Source organism: Mytilus edulis, chromosome 11 (genome assembly GCF_963676685.1).
Source record: "Mytilus edulis chromosome 11, xbMytEdul2.2, whole genome shotgun sequence".
NCBI lineage: Eukaryota > Metazoa > Mollusca > Bivalvia > Mytilida > Mytilidae > Mytilus > Mytilus edulis.
In genome coordinates this window covers 1,031,615-1,055,771 of record NC_092354.1, presented here as the reverse complement: position 1 = coordinate 1,055,771, position 24,157 = coordinate 1,031,615, and the positions used below count along the sequence as shown (strand labels likewise).

At 33.8% G+C, this 24,157-nt stretch overlaps 1 protein-coding gene across 1 annotated transcript; it reads left to right on the top strand.

Moving 5' to 3' along the window:
* Positions 1-1,360: 1,360 nt before the first annotated feature.
* LOC139495372 (putative uncharacterized protein ENSP00000383309) lies at positions 1,361-2,080 on the top strand. The gene has a single exon (XM_071283679.1). The coding sequence runs from the start codon at positions 1,361-1,363 to the stop codon at positions 2,078-2,080; it is 720 nt and encodes a 239-aa protein (XP_071139780.1).
* Positions 2,081-24,157: the final 22,077 nt, after the last annotated feature.

The window sequence follows — 24,157 nt, the reverse complement described above, 5'->3', positions numbered from 1 at the left end:
AATAAGGAGATGTGGTATGATTGCCAATGAGACAGATATACAGTACTTGGTATAAAAATAAGGAGATGTGGTATGAATGCCAATGAGACAGATACAGTACTTAGTATAAAAATAGGGAGATGTGGTATGATTGTCGATGAGACAGATAAACAGTACTTAGTATAAAAATAAGGAGATGTGGTATGATTGTCAATGCGACAGATAAACAGTACTTGGTATACAAATAAGGAGATGTGGTATGAATGCCAATGAGACAGATACAGTACTTAGTATAAAAATAGGGAGATGTGGTATGATTGTCGATGAGACAGATAAACAGTACTTAGTATAAAAATAAGGAGATGTGGTATGATTGTCAATGCGACAGATAAACAGTATTTGGTATAAAAATAAGGAGATGTGGTATTATTGTCGATGAGACAGATTAATCGTACTTTGTATAAAAATAAGGAGATGTGGTATGATTCCCAATGAGACAGATTAATCGTACTTAGTATAAAAATAAGGAGATGTGGTATGATTGTCGATGAGACAGATAAACAGAACTTAGTATAAAAAGGAGATGTGGTATGATTGCCAATGAAACAACTATCGACCCAAGTTCAAATGAAGTGTATTTAAGCAATTATAGGCAACCGTACGGCCTTCAAAAATGAGAAAAACACATACCGTATCTATAGTCGGCTATAAAAGGTCTAGACATAAAGAATGTGACTGAACAATTCAAACGAGCCTAATTTATAAAAATACCATTTAGAAAAACAAATACGAAAAACATGAACCAACGACAACCACCGAACTATGAATGTGGCGGGGTTAACCCGCCCCAACCTAATATATACAGCACTAATTGCATCGAAAACGCAACGATTACATCAGTCAAGTGTTTAGATTCAAATCAACACCGTGGGATCGTTTTTTTTTTTTTTTTTTTTTTTAAATCTGAGGGGTATATTTATATATTTGAACTTAAGCTTTCAAAATAACGATTTGTTTTGTTTTATAAATCAGTTATCTAAAACCCTAAAGAGACCTTATGTACATCTGACCCTAAAGAGACCGTATGTACATCTAACCCTAAAGAGACCTTATGTACAACTGACCCTAAAGAGACCTTATGTACATCTAACCGTAAAGAGACCTTATGTACATCTAACCCTAAAGAGACCTTATGTACATCTGACCCTAAAGAGACCTTACGTACATCCAACCCTAAAGAGACTTTATGTACATCTAACCCTAAAGAGACCTTATGTACATCTGACCCTAAAGAGACCTTATGTACATCTAAACCTAAAGAGACCTTATGTACATCTAACCCTAAAGAGACCTTATGTACATCTGACCCTAAAGAGACCTTATGTACATCTACCCTAAAGAGACCTTATGTACATCTGACCCTAAAGAGACCTTATGTACATCTGACCCTAAAGAGACCTTATGTACATATGACCCTAAAGAGACCTTATGTACATACGACCCTAAAGAGACCTTATGTACATCTGACCCTAAAGAGACCTTATGTACATCTGACCCTAAAGAGACCTTATGTACATCTGACCGTAAAGAGACCTTATGTACATCTGACCCTAAAGAGACCTTATGTACATCTGACCCTAAAGAGACCTTATGTACATCTAACCCTAAAGAGACCTTATGTACATCTAACCCTAAAGAGACCTTAAGTACATCTAACCCTAAAGAGACCTTATGTACATCTGACCGTAAAGAGACCTTATGTACATCTGACCCTAAAGAGACCTTATGTACATCTGACCCTAAAGAGACCTTATGTACATCTAACCCTAAAGAGACCTTATGTACATCTGACCCTAAAGAGACCTTATGTACATCTGACCCTAAAGAGACCTTATGTACATCTGACCCTAAAGAGACCTTATGTACATCTGACCGTAAAGAGACCTTATGTACATCTGACCCTAAAGAGACCTTATGTACATCTGACCCTAAAGAGACCTTATGTACATCTGACCCTAAAGAGACCTTAAGTACATCTAACCCTAAAGAGACCTTATGTACATCTGACCCTAAAGAGACCTTATGTACATCTGACCAATGAATATATAAAAATAAGGAGCTGTGATATGATTACCAATGAGACAATTATCCACTCAAGTTCAAATGAAGTGAATGTAAGCAATTATAGACAACCGTATGGCCTTCAACAATGAGAAAAACCTCATACCGTATAGTCGGTTATAAAAGGCCCCGACATGAAAACTCATACCGTATAGTCGGTTAAAATAGGCCCCGACATGACAAAATATGAAACAATGCAATATGTCAATTATGTCATGTATATATTTGACGATTTTAATCTGTCATGTAATCCGCAAATAGATTGTTGAAGGGCAGACTATAATAAGTAAGTCTTATAAATATGTTCCAACAATTAATTTTCAGACAGATGTTATACAAAATCCAATCAAACTGACCAAGATGCATGAGGTACTTAAAAATATTCAGATAAATGTTAAATTGAGCTTTAATCATGTACTTCGCTACATGACAATCAAATTAAAAATGATTATAGTGTTCTCTTTCTAGCCCAATTAATTTACAAATCCTTTTTTTTTATTATTAAAAACCACTTCCATGCACTACTTTATATCGTATTTTTGGGACATTTGTGACATTTTAATCCCCTTTTTTGCAATATTTTAGTATCTTTATTAGTACAACAAGACTCCATTTAAAACTAAAGTCAAAACCAGAAACAAGTTAAAATGACCACTATACAGAGCGTTTATGAATTTTGACGGTTGTATTCGATTAATACGTAGCTAGTTGACAATTTTATCCGACAGTAGATCATAACATTGTTCCAGAATATCACAACCAATACCAGACAATCTCAACCTGACATACTTTATAAAATATTCAGCTTAATAAAATTATATTGGTAAGAAATAGAAAAAATGAAATGTTATTATACATTTATATTGATTAAGAAGAACACTTACAGGTATATACATTATACCATTTGGTTGAAGAACACTTACAGGTATATACATTATACCATTTGGTTGAAAAACACTTACATGCATATACATTATACCATTTGGTTGAAGAACACTTACAGGTATATACATTATACCATTTGGTTGAGGAACACTTACAGGTATATACATTATACCATTTGGTTGAAGAATACTTACAGGTATATACATTATACCATTTGGTTGAAGAACACTTACAGGTATATACATTATACCATTTGGTTGAAGAACACTTACAGGTATATACATTATACCATTTGGTTGAAGAACACTTACAGGTATATACATTATACCATTTGGTTGAAGAACACTTACATGTATATACATTATACCATTTGGTTGAAGAACACTTACACGTATATACATTATACCATTTGGTTGAAGAACACTTACACGTATATACATTATACCATTTGGTTGAAGAACACTTACAGGTATATACATTATACCATTTGGTTGAAGAACACTTACATGTATATACATTATACCATTTGGTTGAAGAACACTTACAGGTATATACATTATACCATTTGGTTGAAGAACACTTACAGGTATATACATTATACCGTTTGGTTGAAGAACACTTACAGGTATATACATTATACCGTTTGGTTGAAGAACACTTACAGGTATATACATTATACCATTTGGTTGAAGAACACTTACAGGTATATACATTATACCGTTTGGTATACATTATACCATTTGGTTGAAGAACACTTACAGGTATATACATTATACCATTTGGTTGAAGAACACTTACAGGTGTATACATTATACCGTTTGGTTGAAGAACACTTACAGGTATATACATTATACCGTTTGGTTGAAGAACACTTACAGGTATATACATTATACCATTTGGTTGAAGAACACTTACAGGTATATACATTATACCGTTTGGTTGAAGAACACTTACATGTATATACATTATACCATTTGGTTGAAGAACACTTACAGGTATATACATTATACCATTTGGTTGAAGAACACTTACAGGTATATACATTATACCATTTGGTTGAAGAACACTTACAGGTGTATACATTATACCATTTGGTTGAAGAACACTTACAGGTATATACATTATACCATTTGGTTGAAGAACACTTACAGGTATATACATTATACCATTTGGTTGAAGAACACTTACAGGTATATACATTATACCATTTGGTTGAAGAACACTTACAGGTATATACATTATACCATTTGGTTGAAGAACACTTACAGGTATATACATTATACCATTTGGTTGAAGAACACTTACAGGTATATACATTATACCATTTGGTTGAAGAACACTTACAGGTATATACATTATACCGTTTGGTTGAAGAACACTTACAGGTATATACATTATACCGTTTGGTTGAAGAACACTTACAGGTATATACATTATACCGTTTGGTTGAAGAACACTTACAGGTATATACATTATACCATTTGGTTGAAGAACACTTACAGGTATATACATTATACCATTTGGTTGAAGAACACTTACAGGTATATACATTATACCGTTTGGTTGAAGAACACTTACAGGTATATACATTATACCGTTTGGTTGAAGAACACTTACAGGTATATACATTATACCATTTGGTTGAGATTTGATGGTTAACCAAGCGTGACTCCTGTAAACTTCAATGACAAATCGTATTCAACCTAAATGCAACATTTAATTCTTTAGGCTCAACTAATTTAGTCTTGAGAGGTGCACTCGAACCATGCATTGACGGATATATTTTAAAAGTTACTATATTATTCACCATTTGAAGTTCCGCTGATCGAGATTAAAAATTGGAGGATGTAATTTTTCAAGCACACAATATAACTGTCCTTGTGCCTGGTGGTCCGGTTGACTCTAGATGTCTTGATTGCTCTGTGTCGTTTGTTTGCTGTCTCAATCGGCATATGTATGTATGAAAGACTGTATGTTGACTAGATGTTTTGATGTTTTGATGTCTTGGTTTTTTCTGTGTCGTTGGTTTGCTGTCTCTTCAATGTATGCCTCGTGTAGCGAGAGTGTCACGTTCTCTTCAAGTCAAATAATATTTGTACAATTCTTTCAGGGGGTCTGTATGTGGCCTCGTGCAAAGTAAAATATCGGTCCCTTTCTAACATATCATTGCTTTCCATTGACTGTCATTAGATATAAGAAGATGTGGTATGAGTGCCAATGAGAAAACTCTCCACCCATTAGATATAAGAAGATGTGGTATGAGTGCCAATGAGACAACTCTTCAATCCATTAGATATATGAAGATGTGGTGTGAGTGCCAATGAGACAACTCTCCATCCATTAGATATAAGAAGATGTGGTGTGAGTGCCAATGAGACAACTCTCCATCCATTAGATATAAGAAGATGTGGTGTGAGTGCCAATGAGACAACTCTTCATCCATCAGATATAGGAAGATGTGGTGTGAGTGCCAATGAGACAACTCTCCATCCATTAGATATAAGAAGATGTGGCGTGAGTGCCAATGAGACACTCTCCATCCATCAGATATACGAAAATGTGGTATGAGTGCCAATGAGACAACTCTCCATTCATCAGATATAAGAAGATGTGGTATGAGTGCCAATGAGACAACTTTCCATCCACTAGATATAAGAAGATGTGGCGTTAGTGCCAATGAGACAACTCTCCGTCCACTAGATAAACGAAGATGTGGCGTGAGTGCCTATGAGACAACTCTCCATCCATTAGATATACATGTAAGAAGATTTGGTGTGAGCGCCAATGAGACTACTCTCCATCCATTAGATATAAGAAGATGTGGTGTGAGTGCCAATGAGACAACTCTCCATCCATTAGATATAAGAAGATGTGGTGTGAGTGCCAATGAGACAACTCTCCATCCATTAGATATAAGAAGATGTGGTGTGAGTGCCAATGAGACAACTCTCCATCCTTTAGATATAAGAAGATGTGGTGTGAGTGCCAATGAGACAACTCTCTATCCATTAGATATAAGAAGATGTGGTGTGAGTGCCAATGAGACAACTCTCCATCCATTAGATATAAGAAGATGTGGTGTGAGTGCCAATGAGACAACTCTCCATCTATTAGATATATTAAGAAGATGTGGTGTGAGTGCCAATGAGACAACTCTCCATCTATTAGATATATTAAGAAGATGTGGTGTGAGTGCCAATGAGACAACTCTCCATCCATTATATATAAAAAGATGTGGCGTGAGTGCCAATGAGACAACTCTCCATCCAAGTCACAATTTGTAAAAATAAACCATTATAGGTCAAAGTACGGCCTTCAACACGGAGCCCTGTCTCACACCGAACAGCAAACTATAAAGGGCCCCAGACAATGACTAGTGAAAAAATATTCAAACAGGAAAACCAACGGTCTAATCTATATAAAAAAAACGGGAAACGAAAAACACTTATGAACCACATCAGCAAACGACAACCACTGAACAACAAGTTTGCATCTGAATGCATATTTCCCACCCTTTATTGCACATTTCCCGCCCTTTACTCTGTCGTCCAATCTTGTAGAACCTAATTATTCAGTAGCGGATCCAGAAATCTTCATACATGTAAGAGGGACCACAGACTGCCTAAGAGGGGCACCCTGCCCCCCCCCCCCCCTAAATCCATCTCTGCTATTATATTGATTGTTAAAAAACTTGCATGGAATAATTGCCATTTGACGTTTAGAAAGAAACAATCAAGCAATCCTTGTCGGCCTAGCAATTAGTATAATCGTTAATTTGTTTTGTAACAGTTGCCACTGGACATTAATCAATTTATCAATAACACACCAATTACTGCAACAAAGAGGTTTAAGTGTGTAAAGTTTGAAACGACGATGTTTTTCTTCAATTTGTCAGCAATCTCTTTTCGCTTCGCTGTTTTTTCTGTTCCGTCTGTACACTTGTTCGTCATGTTTTTCCACAAAACTTAGGTAACACCAATACTTTGGGATACACTCGACAATTAAAAAAGAATGCAAAAGCGAGTCAACTGTTTGGTGTAAAACAATAGTAAATAGAGAAACCGTCAACAGCAAAATAATATGTACACACGAGATACATGTAATGATCGAAATAAGAAGATGGGTCCTGACAAGAGTTAATGCTATTCAATTACGATTTAGTCATCGAACTTCAAGTATCTGTGATTGCTGCAAAACCTATAGAAGACAGACTCTTAGAGAGAAACTCTAAACAGCAAAGACGAACAGCAAAACAACATCTGCTAATAAGTCAATGTGACCGAAATCGTGAGTCGGCTACTAAGGGTAGAATTGTCCTTCAATAACGATTTCACTCATTTTGCGTGTTTTGGCTATTATTATAAAATTAGTAACTTTAAACAGCAAAATAGATCAACTAGATCTATAAATGAGTCACATGGTAGAAATTGTCAGTCGCCTTTAATGAAGATTTTACCATTTATTTGCGTGTTTGGCTAATACAAAAAAGAAGGTGGGGGTATGATTGCCAATGAGACCACTCTTCACAAGAGACCAAATGACACAGAAATTAACAATTATAGGTCACCGTACGGCCTTCAACAATGAGCAAATCCCAAACCGCATAGTCAACTATAAAAGCCCCGAAATGACAAATGTAAAACAATTGGCTAAGACTGTTATTGCAGATAGAGAGAAACTTTAAACAGCCAAAATAGTCAGCAAGACAAGATCTACAAATAAGTAAAAGGCCCCAAAACGTCAGTTATAAATGCCTTAAAAAAAATGATCGCTCTTAAAGAAATTTTCTATCCCTAGTTATGCTTTTACGTATATGATAAATCATAAGAAACTTGAAATAGCAAATATAATCACCAGACTCAAGCTAGCGAACAACAAGCCAGCGAACAATAAGGTGCATCAAGCTAGCGAACAATAAGCCAGCGAACAATTATAAGAAATACGCGCCAAACTGATCACGCCTAAAAACCGAAGACTTATATTAACATGAAACGTCCCTGAAATCTGATGACAATTATTTCCAGTAGAAAGACGAAATGCTATATATTTTCACAAAGACAAAATTGATTTTTTATTTATATATTTATTTAAAAAAAACATAATTTTTCTTGACAGCCGAGCATCTCATATAGGATTTTCTCCCTTTTGTTTACCTTTGATTACAAACAGCTTGTCTCTATAATAATAAAAAAATAAAAGTAGACCATACTTATCTAGTGTAAAGATGAAATGAAATCCACATGCTGATACATACCGTTTTTGGAACGTCAAGTACAGAATTATAAGTAAAAGCTAATAAATATCAAGAGTTTTCGTTTTGGTACGATTGAAAATAAGCAATTTATTTCTTTATTTTCAAAAGGAAATGTGTTTTATGTGACAGTGACACACATGAAGCACGAGATATGAATTAATATGAAGATTTTAGCTAATTTAACCGACAAAATGTTCAAATCCAAGATTATTACAGCTTTTTAAAAAGGCAAGTCCTTTGCACTGATTCGAATTAACAAAAAGGATAGAATCACACCAATACGAACTATTTCAGTTTAACATTATAACGATAATAAGGGAACTGTTCAAAGATGGGGTATGGTGACCCACTAGGTACAAATGATAGGCAATTGCCTAAGGTTGCCTGGACCCAAAGACCCAGGTGGGTAAAGTTACAATACTTTTTTAATTGAGGTCCAAAGTTGGGGTATGGTGACCCAACCCCCTCCCTTCTTTTCATAAAAAAAGTGTCTACGGCAAAGCTTTTGTCCACACTAGGTACAAATGATAGGCAATTGACTAAGGTTGCCTGAACCAAAAGACCAAGGTGGGTAAAGTTACGGATCGTCCACAACTGAGGTCCAAAGTTGGGGTATTTCACTTTTCTACTTTAATTCATAAAAAAAGTTGCGCGCCCTACATTGACACATAAAATAGTTCTCAAGCATTTAACAAAAAGAATAACGATCTCCGCTTTTTCAAAAAGAAATCAATTTACTCAAACGCCTTTCTTTTGAAAGGTAAACATTTCGATAGGTTATACATTGTCTATACGTTTATCCTACTAAAAATGTTATTTTAGGAACTATTTGATGCCGAAAGTACGGAAAGCCATTTCACACAACACATAGCTTCTAGTTGAAAAGTTGAAAAGTTGATAAAATAACAGGGAATGCTGTTTACTCTTCGGATTATTTAACAAATTAGTAAAATTATCTGCAAAAACCAATAAAATATATAAACAGTTAACTCACGACGATAACTAATAAGTAGATCTTACTGAATGGATCATTTTTGATGAATTTTGTTTGTAAAAGTAAACAGATGATGACGGCGGACGACTACAGACTACAAACGACTGACTCCAAATGTTATAAAAAATTCATACTGACCCTTTGGGCCAGATTAGATATAATAGTTAATGCGTATTTTTTAATACACAATACTTCAAGTTAACCCTTACCCTTTCACACCGGTACCGGTACAGCTTACCGGTGAAGCAAATTTTAAGACATTTTTTGGCATTCAGTCTTGTTTGATCGTCATTCACTGACGTACAGAAGTGGTTAAGGGCTGAAATTAATCCTCAGAATACCAGTAATGTGATTTAATGTGCATCAAACTTCTATCATTATCTGTTTATAGTCGATTTGCCTATTACTGACATGCATTTTTCTTTAAAAACCATTTTTTTCTTCAAATTTTCACAGAATATTTTCACAAAGTAGTGCATAGAAAACTGTTCTTTTGGGGCGAATTATGACTTTTTTTAATAACTGTTTAAAATGTAATTTGTAGCGTACCAGCGCAATCACAAACTTGAAATGCGCTAAAATTTTGACATCATGTAAAGGAAAATTGCGCATAATATGAGACACACGTAATATGCACATGAAAAATTTAGCAGAGGGCACATAATATAAAGTCATTTGCACATCATATAATGTCAAATGGACATCACATAAAGGCGATTGTACATCGATATATTATTAAGTGAACATCACATAAAGGCGATTGTACATCGATATATTATTAAGTGAACATCACATAAAGGCGATTGTACATCGATATATTATTAAGTGAACATCACATAAAGACGATTGTACATCGATATAATATTAAGTGAACATCACATAAAGGCGATTGTACATCGATATAATATTAAGTGAACATCACATAAAGACGATTGTATATCGATATATTATTTTGTTTTCACACCATGTAAAGACAAAAGTACAAAACATAAGGGCAAAGTCTCATCATATGATGACAAAAGCACATCATATAATAAAATGGTGACATACTATAAAGGATATGTGCACGTCGTATAATGGCAAGTGGGCATCATTAAATTACAAGTGCACATCATCTAAAGTGTTTTCGTTTTTCGTTTTTGAAACTTTTAAAACCGAAAATAATTTAAAAAAAAACGTGATGACTAACGTCCAACAACCAATATTACACGTATATTCGTGACGATAATATTTTATGTTATATGATAAATTCCCAATAAACTCCGCTAGTTTACACTCTAAGTTGGTGTTCAGCGGACCATATTACTAGACCTTATTACTAGTCGCCAGTAAACTGCCCACAAGAAAATATGTAACCATGGCACATTATTATATCTGTCGCCCTACTTAATTAGATATAAAGAGATGTTGTATGATCGCCAATGAAACATCTATCACCAAAGGCTTATTTACTTGGAATAAAGCTATAGGTGATCGTACGACCTTCAACAATGATCAAAAGCCAAACCATTCCGTGAGCTTTAAAAAGCCCCGACTTGACGAAATGTTAAAAACATCCAACGAAAAAACCAACAGATTGATTTATCATAAAACAATAAACGAAAAACAAATATCACAGGCAGCCAACAACGACAACCATTGAGTTACAAGCCCCTTGCTTGGGACAGTCACTTATGTGACGGGGTAAAACATGTGTTATCACTCATTTTTATCAGAAACAAATGTCCCTTAGGATTATTTTTTTCTCCTTAGTGATTTATTTTGTCCTGTGTGATGTTTTCTCTCCCATAGGATAATTTTTCTCCCACCAGATTTTTTTCTCAAGCTTAGGATGAATTTTGTCCTGTAGGATTTTGTGTTCTCCCTTAGGATAAACTTTGTCCTATAGGATTTAGGATGATTTTTTTTCTCCCATAGGATAAAATTTGAATACGTTTTGTCATCTAAGATGGTTTTGTCAGTTTTTTTGGTATTTTTCAAAAGTTTACAATACTGTTATAATTGTCAATGCAAATAATTTGTGTGGTCCAGAATATGGAGCATCACAAATCAATAGCTAGGACAGATATTAAGGCAATAAAAACTATTTAGCTTGTATTGTTGGATTGCAGTCTCATCTATATCATAGCGATTCCGAAATGATTTACTTTTATCAAATCATTATTAATTAATTCTAATTGGTGAAGCGTACTAAACAAAAAGAATGACATTTCAATATTATATAAAGTTGTCGTTAATGCAATATATCAAATGGCTATTTTCGGTACTTTCCGTTTCATGCATAGACTTTGTTTTATTGATATTGCTGAACGTTTAGTGGCAAATATTTCAAGCATGTTATTGACGGTCTCGAAATCGTATAAAGACCAAACGAAAACATACCATTAAGTAAATATCCTCCAACAATTAAATATTTAAACAGATTGTAACACAACTTCTAATCAACCAGACCTTAATGCATAGGGTCCTTGAGAATATTCAGATAAATGTTCAATTTGGTTTTGATTATGTTCTTTGCCTATACTACGTGACATGCAAATGCAAAATAATAAATGTTCTCTGTCCAGTCCGATTGATTAATAAATATTATTATGTTTGTTTGTTTTAATTCAAAACAGTGCCTGTTAACGTTAATGAATAAAATCGTATTGAAAAGGCCTAAATGTAATATATTTAGAACCAAGTAATGTAGGTTTGAGTGGCTCTCTCAAAACTGGTATAGTTGAAATATTTTGGCAAGATTTACAATCGTTCTTAAATTGAAATACAATGTATTACATGAAAATAAATTTATTTTTTATTTTATTTTTTATTTTTGTCTTCCGTCATTTCCTTTACACGTCATAACTAAGCATCACCCCTTAAACATCTATTTTTACATTAGTGCGGTGACTGAGGGCAGTTTTTTTGGAATTTAATCTCCCCACCGAACACACACCTAAATAAATATCATTCGAAAGAGGAAACCTTGTACTATAATAATATGCCTGTCGTAAGAACCTGATATGGTCATATTGTTTTCAATTGAGGTCAAAGGTCATATTTACAAATGTGTAAAAATTTTGAAGGGTTTCAATTTTGACATTTTTTTCTATTTCTAATCTCCACCTAAATACAAACGGTACTGTTTTAGCTTTAGTAATGTTTGTTTGAATACATAAACCTCAACCATAAATATTTGTTCACAAAAAAATTCTTAAACGACATTTTGAAAACAAAACTTAAAAAATCCAGTTTTCAAACAATAAAATGTTTAGGTAATCTTAACCTTATAAATTATCTTAAATTCCGGCAAACACTCAAGTGTCATGAAGGACAATACTTCAAAAATTATTTGTTAAACTAGCATTTTGGGGGAGGTATCAAGCCAGAAGCAAAAGTACACTACATTCAAATATGACCTGAAATTGAATTTGCGGATACTTTTGTGTTTAAAGACTACTCGTTTCTTCAGGTTTTTTACACAATTATTGCTGCATCCATAGTATTATCTACTGTTGTGTATATAACGCTGGTTAATGTCTATTACATGATCCGTTATACACCCATGACCCCCCTTTTTCCCCTTGCAACGTACCACATACTTCAAAAGGTATTCAATAGTAAAGATAAGAAGATGTGGTATGATTACCAATGAGACATATCTACACCAGAGACCAACTGACAAAGAAATTAACATCTATAGGTCACCGTAAGAAAGCCATACCGCATAGTCATCTGGGAAAGTCCCCGAAATGACAAATGTAAAACAATTCAAACGAAAAATCTAATCGCCTGATTTACGTACAAAATAATGAACTAAAACAAATATGATATACAGAAACAAACGACAACCACTGAATTACCGGCTCCTGACTTGGGACAGGCACATACAGAATGTTTTTCCCCATAGAGTTGTTGGTCAAATGTCTGAATAGCATGATCTTGTCCAATAGACTTGGTCTTGTCAAAGCATTTTTTCATGTTGGTATATACTGTTGACATATAATTTGGCTTCAATTCAATAATGGGTGGGTATGAAACAACTGAAAATTTTGGTCTGACATCTGAAAGAGTGCTTTTGTTTCAAAAAAGGAAGTTGGGGAGTGTCAGATGCTTATGCAAAAGGTAATCCAAGAATACCTCTACATAAAGATCTCAGTAACAACTATTACATATTATGTGAATTTGTTCTTTCTGTAGCACAAAGTGATGTTTTTATGCCCAACCTAAGGGTATTATGTTTTTCAGTCTGTGCGTCCGTCCGTCTGTCCGTCCGTCCGTCTGTCCCGCTGCAGATTAAAGTTTTTGGTCAAGGTAGTTTTTGATGAAGTTGAAGTCTAACTTTTGATATACATGGAAATATTACGTTATAGCATTGTACAATATCTCGTCTTTGAAGTTGTATGATAAATGTTGTTTGTTTTACGTCCTGTGGCAAATATTTCATGTATGTTCATAAAGAGAACACATTACTAATAAATACAATAGGTAGGCCCTGCATAGCAAAAATAAAAGGTCGACTGTGAGGATGGACATGGAACTTGGAATTATATTATATTGGATAAAAACAGAAATTTAGCCTTGCAACAGCTGGCAATGTACAGTACGGATCCCTCAAATAATTGCTGCAAGATTTCTTAATGTGCAGAAAGCGTTCGTGCATGAAATCTACTCTGAAGTCGACAATCAATATTCAAGTGAAGTTTTCAATGATATCAATTGGTTAAATACTTTTTGTTGGCTTAAGTAAAAGGGAGAGTTCTATGAAATTGAACTATTTAATGCACTTTAGTTTTTTGGTATGATATTCTATTTTTCTGCTTCGGATTTCTCGTGGTAGTGTTTTTGCTTCTATTGCGGGAGGTCATGGGTTCGAACTCCGGCCGGGTCAAACCAAAGACGTCCACATTTGTACTTGTTGTACTCCGCTAAGCAAGTGGCATTAAGGATTAAAAACAAAGACTGGTATGCCCGGGTGGCTAACATGTCTTACTGCGGACTGTTATCTTGTGAACTAGCACGTTAAAAATCTATCTCAGCGTGTCGGTCTAGAACAGGTTTAATATTCATATAAAATTTACATGTTCTCGTCCGGTACATGCATGCATTTAATTTGCCGCTGGACGTTAAGCCATCATCCACCTTCATCATCTACTCTACCGTTGTATATAGTGAAGTATTTTTCTTGTACAGATTTTTATTACATGTACCTTTATTGATTTCCACAGATCGAGATTAAAAAATGGGATGGTTAAACTTTTCAACCACACAAAATATTTCTGTGCCTGTTGGGATATCGTCAACGATATGTAATACCGGTAATAAATAAGCTCCTTTATTTATACAAAGGGCGGTTATTAGCTTGATATTTTGTAAATGGGATCTCTCTATTATAAAAGACTCTGAATGTCTTGATTGTCTGTGTCGTTGGATTGTTGTCTCATCAACATTTACCCTTATCCCCTTTTATTCAAAACCAAAGGGTTGACTTGAGTAAAGAAATACTGTCATCTCTTGACTTTTCCCGCTCGACAGTAAACCGTGCTGAAAAGTGTCGTCCGTTTGGAGTAAGATTGATCTTTGGCAAGGATAAAAGGATAAAAGCCCCTGGAATAAAATTGAACCATGATTAAAACTTTACGGTAAGCTATTACCACCCTAACCTACCCCTTTTTTCAACAGTAGATGAATGCCCTCCCCCCCAAAAAAAACCCCAAATATGAGTAAACAGGCTATAACGGCCACTTTAAGTGAATGCTTTATTATTTTTTTTTAAATAAATGCCTATTGCAGCCAAATTTCCCGGTTTCGGACAGAATAAAAATAAGGAGATGTGGCTCGATTGTTCGATAATCAAACAGAGGCGCTTTAAATGTTTGAAATCATGATATTTTACTTGCCTGTTTTTTCCCGATCCTATTTTAGATCGCCTGCTTCTAAGCGGTACATGTGCCGACCGTGCGAGGGCTGTATAGCCAGTCAAGGTGATTAAAAACTTCCATCATCATCGCGGTACATCTGTTATTAGTCATGCACGATTAACTTTTGCTAAATAAGATGTCTACGTTGGGTAAATAAGTTCGAGGTACAATAAGTTAGCAAAAGATATTAAGGCTTATCATATACTTGTATAAAATATTACTAAAATTTTACAGTTCAATAACATTTGAAAATATCAAAAGGCTATGAAAGGATTACTGTGTTTATTGACCAGATTCCTAAGAATTGCCATAGCGGGCTGATAAAGGTACCTTTATTGACTGCTTCCGGAATGTTATCGCATGCCTTTCCGTTAATTTCCGTGACGTTTATCACATGCAACTTCGTGCATTTCCGGAAATTTGACTGAAAACGACAACAGAACGCGGAAAACGGCAAGTGATAAAATAGTTGAGGAGCAAAAATGAATTAAGTTAAACATGTTTTGAAAGACATATTAAATGAGGTGACAATATTATTGAAGAACATGATAATTGTTTTGACAAAACAAATAAAATGCTTGTTATATCAATAAAACTATTAAAGTAAAGAATTTGTTTTGGTTGTCTGAAATTGCAAAGACACTAAAATTAAATTTTAATAGGTCTTGTCTGTATATCTTTTGCTGAAGTATATGATAAAAAGATAATTACATGTCATTTTTCATATCAGACCCTTTATCGGCCCTCGTTCGTGATATCAGCCCTCGAGCCTGTGGCTCCTGGGCTGATATCACAACCTTGGGCCGATAAAGGGTTTGATATGAAAAATGCCATGTAATAATCTATACATATTGAATATTTTACGGAGGGAACCAACTTAGATTGAATAAGCCTTAAACGCGAAACATCGTATTTGTATTTATTTTCATAAAGTCAACATTGAGTTTTAATTTGAGAAAAAAAAAGTAACGACGGATTTTCTTACGTTGGTTTGCTAGAAAATAAGTAAGCAATTAGTTTACAATAGTGACTTTTGAACATGTATCAATAAATATAACACCATTACAGTTGGTATAGTCAATGTTGCACCCGGCCAATTGGACCTATAAGTTAATTTTTTGACAAATTTGGTAAGTTTATACAATATCACGGACTAAATATTAATTTAATATATCTCATTCAATTTCAAAATAAATTGAAATAAATTTTCAAATACCTAGATTGAATATGGAAATAATTTAAATGTTATGGGTCATACATCAACTGACGTCTTATAAGACACGCACGAACTATATATTTTGATTACAAAGATGAAACTTTAAAACGATTAAAAATATTTTCACGAGTCTAACAGGTGCTTTCTTTATCATGTTCTGTAACGCATGCAGGAACGTATTCTTAAAAATTTGATAGACACTAAAACGTAAAATACGAAATCATTTAGTATCAAATTAAACGAGAGACACAAATATAGTTCTTACTGAAAAACTTGATTTAAAAATTGATAATTTCTCGCCTTTTTGTTAAACTCAAACCAATCTGTATATGAATCTGGAATCATTCTAATTTTTTTATTCGCATGTCACTTCCTGATTTCATTTCCTTAAAAAATCGAAAGTAAACGTGATCTCTTCTCGATAAATTTAAATATAAAATCATTTTAATCGTTCCAAGTTTATAAACATGAATTCCAATTATCGAATTTATGTTTAAACAATGATAATTAAATTATTTATTCTTCTTGTCCAAGATAATAAAATAGCTACTGCAGGTAGAAACAGGTCTAAATACATTATTGTATTGAGTTCATTTTAAAAAATTGTTGCCTTCCAACATTCAAATTTCAGAACTCTCGCTTATCCGAAACACCCATTGACTTGAGCATATGGAAATTGGAAGCTGTTATATATAGTTCAACTGTTTTGTGTGTACCTGTATTTTGTTTGTTCTTTTAAAAGAGTTCAGTTATTTCTGAAATCTTTATTTATGTTACTGTGGTTCAATTTGTTTTCTTCTTATATGTGAAGTGATTCCCATGTTTTTAGTCTGTAACCCGGATTTCGTTCTCGTTTAGTCGATTTATGACTATTGAGCAGTGGTAAACTATACTGTTAATTTGTTATTATGATGAATTCTTCTAAAGCCTTTTGTGATTACAATTAATGGACATTAAAAAGTGAGTTGTTCCGATCTTAGAAAATTGAAAAACTAATGTATACCGATACGAGATGTAGTAAGATTACTTACGAAAAACAAATATGACAGATATGTACCAATGAAAACCACTGAAATACAGAACAACAGAAACAACGAATGTTTTTTTTTTCTTTTTTAGTACTACCATCATATTTTTAGTTTTTAAAGCTATTTTTGGCGGAGGGATTTTGCAGTATATGTTTTCTTATGTAATTTAACACTATTGTTACATTTTTAGAAGATTTAATGTCTATGTTTTCATTTATTTTAAGATTATCGCAGCACCAACGTGATATGGCTAAAAATGAAAAAGAAAAACAGACAAATAATAGTACACAAGATACACCGTCAAAAACTAAACACTTAGCAACAAGGACCTCATCAAAAGCTGGGTATGATATCAGGTGAAACGGAAGAATAGCAGATCCTGCGTCATATGTGACACCCGTCGTGGTGCACATGTACCACCAGAGATATAAGCATATTACATGGACATTTCTTTAATCGTATGACATGTTAAACTCAAGATTATAATTTCACTTACCAGTTGAAAGATATAAAGATAGTACGTGATGAAAACAAAGAGTCATGCGCAAGCAATGTTACAACAATCACCGAGAAAAGAACACGAAGTTATCGCAAATAACAAAGCAGACATAGATCTTGTGTCGAGATCCCGGATTTCTGAAGATTTATATAACAGATTTCAAAAAAACTCTCTTACCCCTGAACTAGTGATACAACAAAACATCACTCTTACCCCTGAACTAGTGATAAAACAAAACATCTCTCTTACCCCTGTACTAGTGATACAACAAAATTTTGTACTATCTCACACAAAAGACTACATAAATATTAACAGCTGTGTCATTCTGTAGTCTAATTCGTTACAGCAATGACGGTGTGAAAACGAGAACCATTAAGTTATTTTCGAATCCGTGGGGTGTATGTGAAGTTCAAAACAACACTGTTGCAATCAATTTTCCATCCCAAAGCACAATTCAGATCTTGGACATTTCTTCACCAAGAACAAAAGTTAAGACTTGCTTTCAAACAGAGAATATCTGCTCTGCAATTTCGTATGACTCTTCAAATCTTGTAACCGTCGTTCGGACCACTGGAATTCAAATTTATGACATATCAGGAAAACAATAACACAGTTAAGATAGATTTTAATGACATACGAGACATTGCAGTACATTCTTCAAAACTATACTAAACAGACTGGAAAAGAGATGAAATCGTTAATTGTGAAATGGAGGGAACAATTTGCTGGAGATTTGAACGACAAGATCTGAATTGTCCAAATGGCTTAACCGTAGATTATGATGGCAGTGTATTTGTTGTCGGAACATCCTGGGGAAATATTCTTAAAATCTCATCAGATGGATCATCAGCTAAGGAAATCTTAAGAACTGAAGACTTTTTCAAATCACCAACAGGCATTTACCTTCAAAATGAAAAACGGTTGCTTTTGATTTGTTTCCACGACAATCCATTTGCAGCAACCTACAAAGTAATGTAAACTTTTCTCATATAGTTGTTAATGTCTGCGTCAGTTAGTCTCTTTTTGGAGAGTTATCTCATTGGCAATCATACCACACCTTCTTCTTTTTTTATATAAACAAACAAAACATTGGTATTTTGTTTAGTTCATATGACTCTTTTAATGGAAGAAGCCAGAATATCAGAATAGAACCGCCGAACTTTGGTGTGAAATCTGTCAATACTAGTCAGTAAAGATTGGAATCGAACGCACTAACAGGTGATGGGTTCAAACTAATTACCTTAGTGTTGATGGTCTAGTGATTCAGCACATGGACTTCTCATTCTTCTTGGTTACCGAAACCCCTTGTATATGTTACATGTATAGATGTCTCGTCATGAAATTATTCATCATAACCCTTCCTGTTGTTTTCTTACTTTTATGCATTAAAAAGTTTCGTAATGTACACGACTCACTCCGCGCCTACTGTTTGAAATGGGTAAAACGGGAAAAAGCTGACAAAAAATCTTTGGACTCTTTTTTTAATTCAGTAATGAAGATAGTTGATATTCGAATACAACATTTTAAAGAACATTTTACCCTCAACAAAAACTATAAAAACCCTATTTCGCGTATCAAAAATAAACTAACAGAACTAGCCAAGGAATTTGTTTTTGTCCCGGCTGATAAAGCTGCTAATAATATCATTATTGTTTGACGTAAATTTTATATAGAGGTTCTGCAAAAGGAAATCACGAATTCACCAACATTCCAACTGACTTCATTTTCAGAAAACGACATCTGTAACAAACATAAACTTTTAGCTACTTCTTTACAAGCAGAACCAAACACAATGAAAGTTCCAACTATGTACTGGCTTCCGAAGCTGCACAAAAAACCTTACAAATATAGATTTATTTCATCTTCCAGCCATTGTTCAACTACTAAATTGTCTGTTTTACTTACTAGTACACTTGGTACAATAAAAAACCTGATAATAAATTGTTCAAATAAGGCCTTTGAAAATAGTGGAATTAATTACTTTTGGAGTGTCAAAAACTCGTTGGAAGTACTTGATAAATTGCATGCATATATTGGTGATTTTGAATCTGTTCAAAGTTTTGATTTTTCTACCCTATATACCACTTTGCCTCATATTCTTATTAAGAAAAAATTCACATCCCTAATTAACTGGGCATTTAAAAAGTCGGAATGCGAGTACATATGTTCAAACTCTTTTAGATCATTTTTTAGTAGCAATAAACAAAAGAACTATGTCAATTGGACATGCTTTGATACTATTTATGCACTTGAATTTTTACTTGATAACATTTTTGTTCGCTTTGGCGATTCCGTATATCGTCAAGTTATTGGAATTCCAATGGGGACTAACTGTGCACCACTTATTGCGGACCTGTTTTTGTATTGTTATGAGTTACAATTTATGACTAAAATTAGCAAAGACCCATCAAAACAACATTTGATACAAAAATTTAACAATACTTTTAGATATTTGGATGATATATTGGCTCTAAATAATGACGACTTCAGTATGTATACTAAAGAAATTTATCCTGTAGAACTTACTTTAAATAAAGCTAATGATAACAATGACCACTGCCCTTTCCTCGATCTTGATATCTATATCATAAACGGGAAGCTTAATACAAAAATTTATGATAAAAGAGATGATTTTTCATTTCCTATTGTTAATTATCCATTTTTAGATGGTGACGTTCCCTTGTCACCATCTTATGGTGTTTATATATCTCAACTTGTACGATTCGCTCGTGTATGTAACAATGTATTAGATTTTAGCGAGAGAAATTTATGTATTACTGAAAAATTATTACACCAGGGTTTTCGATATCACAAACTGGTCAAAACATTTACTAAATTTTATCACCGGTATAAGGAAATAATTCGTAAATATAACTCAACATGCAGACATCTTATACGTTCAGGTATTTCACATCCAAAATTTTATGGAAATATTCTTTATAAAGCACAAAAATGTCAGTATTCTCCTCAGAAACTAACAAAACCTTTAAATAGACTTATTAAAAGGGGATATAGTTACGATACTGTTGTCAGGTCATTAAAGATTGCATATTTTGGCTTTAACATTGATTCACTGATAGGGTCTTTGCATCGGAACTAAACACATTTATTTCTAAAAAAACAGTTGTTGGCATGACACGGGTTATGTTCTTCTCATATATTTTATGATAGTATGATACTAAACCCCTAACGGGAGGGATTGTACCTGATATTCATATGATGAAGACATAATCTTTCAATCAGTTTAATTGAGGTCTGGAGCTGGCATGTCAGTTAACTGCTAGTAGTCTGTTGTTATTTATGTATTATTGTCATTTTATTTATTTTCTTTTGTTACATCTTTTGACATCAGACTCGGACTTCTCTTGAACTGAATTTTAATGTGCGTATTGTTATTGTTTTACTTTTCTACATTGGCTAGAGGTATAGGGGGAGGGTTGAGATCTCATAAACATGTTTAACCCCGCCGCAATTTTGCGCCTGTCCCAAGTCAGGAGCCTCTGGCCTTTGTTAGTCTTGTATGATTTTAAATTTTAGTTTCTTGTGTATAATTCGGAGTTTAGTATGACGTCCATTATCACTGTACTATTATGCATATTTTAGGGGCCAGCTGAAGGACACCTACGGGTGCGGGAATTCTCGCTACATTGAAGACCCATTGGTTGCCTTCGGCTGTTGTTTGCTCTATGGTCGGGTGGTTGTCGCTTTGACATATTCACCATTTCCTTTCTCAATTTTATGATGTAAGTGTAGAAAATCGATCAAAGTGAAATCATCGTCCTCTTCTGATTTTTATGTCGGTAAGGAATTTGCAACGTTTTTGATATAATTAAACAATAATATGTTTGCGTGAGTGATTTTTAGTGTTTAACGCCACTTGTAGCGTTATTACCACGTGACTCATTAAACCATTATAACGTCCCTTTTTAACAAACAACATCAGGTGCAATTACTTAACATTTTCAATCAAATAAATATATGATAAAAATAGTATGTGTAAGTAAAAAAGAAAAATGAAATTTAGAAAAATACAAAATAATTATACAATTCGTGCCTCAGTGGTCTTCCTCATTTTCAAGTCTGATGTTGTTTTGTTTGCCTGTTGATAAAAACAAATATTCAAGGGTCGCAGATAAGTCATTTGTCGACGAAACGGGTAACTTGTGTGCAAAACTTCAAAGGTAATCATTGCATTTACTGTAGTTTGTTTTTGGTAAAATTTACTAGAACGAAATGTTGGATCGACTGCAACAACACAAAAATAAAAAAAAATAAATCTTGTTGGGCGTCTCACGCTTCGTTTTGAAGTAGAGTTTTCATTACAATGTATCTACTGCACACGGACTCGATAAATACTAACATACTTTGATCAAACAAACTATACATACAAGATAGGATGAACTTGTTGTAATTGTCTTATCAATATGTTGTTATTTATGTTGTGTGGATTTACTTGCTTCCATTTGTCTTTTGGTATGTAGCTTCATATGTCGGTATATACTGTGACTTTCCCGACTTTGAGTTTATATCCACCGAACCGGAAAGTCTGAGTCCTAAATTACACATATATTACCAATTGCCCCATTCTGAATAGGTATTTATCCAGTGCAGGTAATTGTTAAACATTTATACAATGCAGCAGTAAATTCCTTAAACTTTTATTGTTTCTTAAGACAATAACAATCAAAACCAAGGAGTCAACGAAGACTCACAACACCAAAGGACATTTACACCAACAGTTATAAATAATGAATAAGAAACAACACGAACTCCACTAAAAACCGGGAGTGAAATTAAGTGCTCCGGAAGGGTAAGCATTTCCTGCACCTGTACGGCACCCGTTTTTTTAATATGTTGAGTTATCCATTTAAAAGTTGCTTTTTTTTCGTTAAGAAATGGTTTTCAATACAAACTTTAAGATGTATGTAAGACATCTTTTAGATAAGAGAGAGAGAGAGAGAGATGTTGAACTTTGTGGATTCAATGAGAGAGAAGAAGTAAGATTTAAAAGCAAATCAAAACCATAATTATCTTGAAACATTACAAATTAATTAATAGAAATTCATACAATTAATCGAAAATCTATAAATGTGCTAAACTGTTTTGCCAACTTTATGTAGTTGTATCTACAAACATATTTTATGCAACATCAATAAATATGTTACACTTTTCCTCAAATCTCGTATAGATTTAGCTAGAAAATATTTTTTGTCATGCATCCGATTTCACAATGAGAGATGCACACGTCTGATTAAGCTTATTTGTTTATCTAAATATTGCATATTTCTTTTTAAAATCTAATGGAACTTTTTAATGTATTAAATAGCGTGTTTAAGTTATATTCTTAGACATTTATATCGGTATGTAGATATATATAAACAAGAAGATGTGGTATAATTGCCAAAAAGACAACTCTGCACAAGAGCCTAAATGACACAGAGATTAACAATTATAGGTCACCGTACGATCTTCAACAATAAGCAAAGCCCATTCCGCTTAGTCAGATATTAAGGACCCCAGAATGACAAATGTGAAACAATTCAAACGGGAAAACAAACGGCCTGATTTATTTACAAAAATGAACGAAAATCAAATATTCAACGCATCGAAAAACGCAAACCACTAAAGTACAGGCTCCTGACTTGGAACATGCACACACACACACACATAATGTGGCGGGGTTAAACATGTAAGGGGGATCTTAAATCACCACCTCTGCCTGTATGTAAATATGTTTGTGTATGTACATTTGTTTGTATGTAGATTTATGTTAGTTTGCATTTGTCTATCTTGTCTATTATGAGTACACTTTATATCTTTATCTCTAACGGGAAGCTAAAACTAAAATTCATGAGATAATTATTTCGTTTCATGTTGTTAATTTTTCGAATTTAGGTGTATATAAAAAAGAAGATGTGGTATGATTGCCAATGAGACAAATATCCACAAAAGACCAAAATGACACAAACATTAACAACTATAGGTCACCGTACGGCCTTCAACAATGAGCAAAGCCCATACCGCATAGTCAGCTATAAAAGGCCCCGATAAGACAATGTAAAACAATTCAAACGAAAAAACTGACGGCCTTATTTATGTAAAAAACCAAATATGTAACACATAAACAAACGACAATCACTGAATTACAGGCTCCTGACTTGGGACAGGCACATACATAAATAATGTGGCGGAGTTAAACATGTTAGCGGGATCCCAACCCTCCCCCTAACCTAGGCCAGTAGTATAACAGTACAACATAAGAACGAACTATACAAATC

What these genes read in the sequence shown, in the direction of transcription:
- LOC139495372 (XM_071283679.1), top strand. Translation starts at nt 1,361, where the DNA reads ATGTACATCTACCCTAAAGAGACCTTATGTACATCTGACCCTAAAGAG.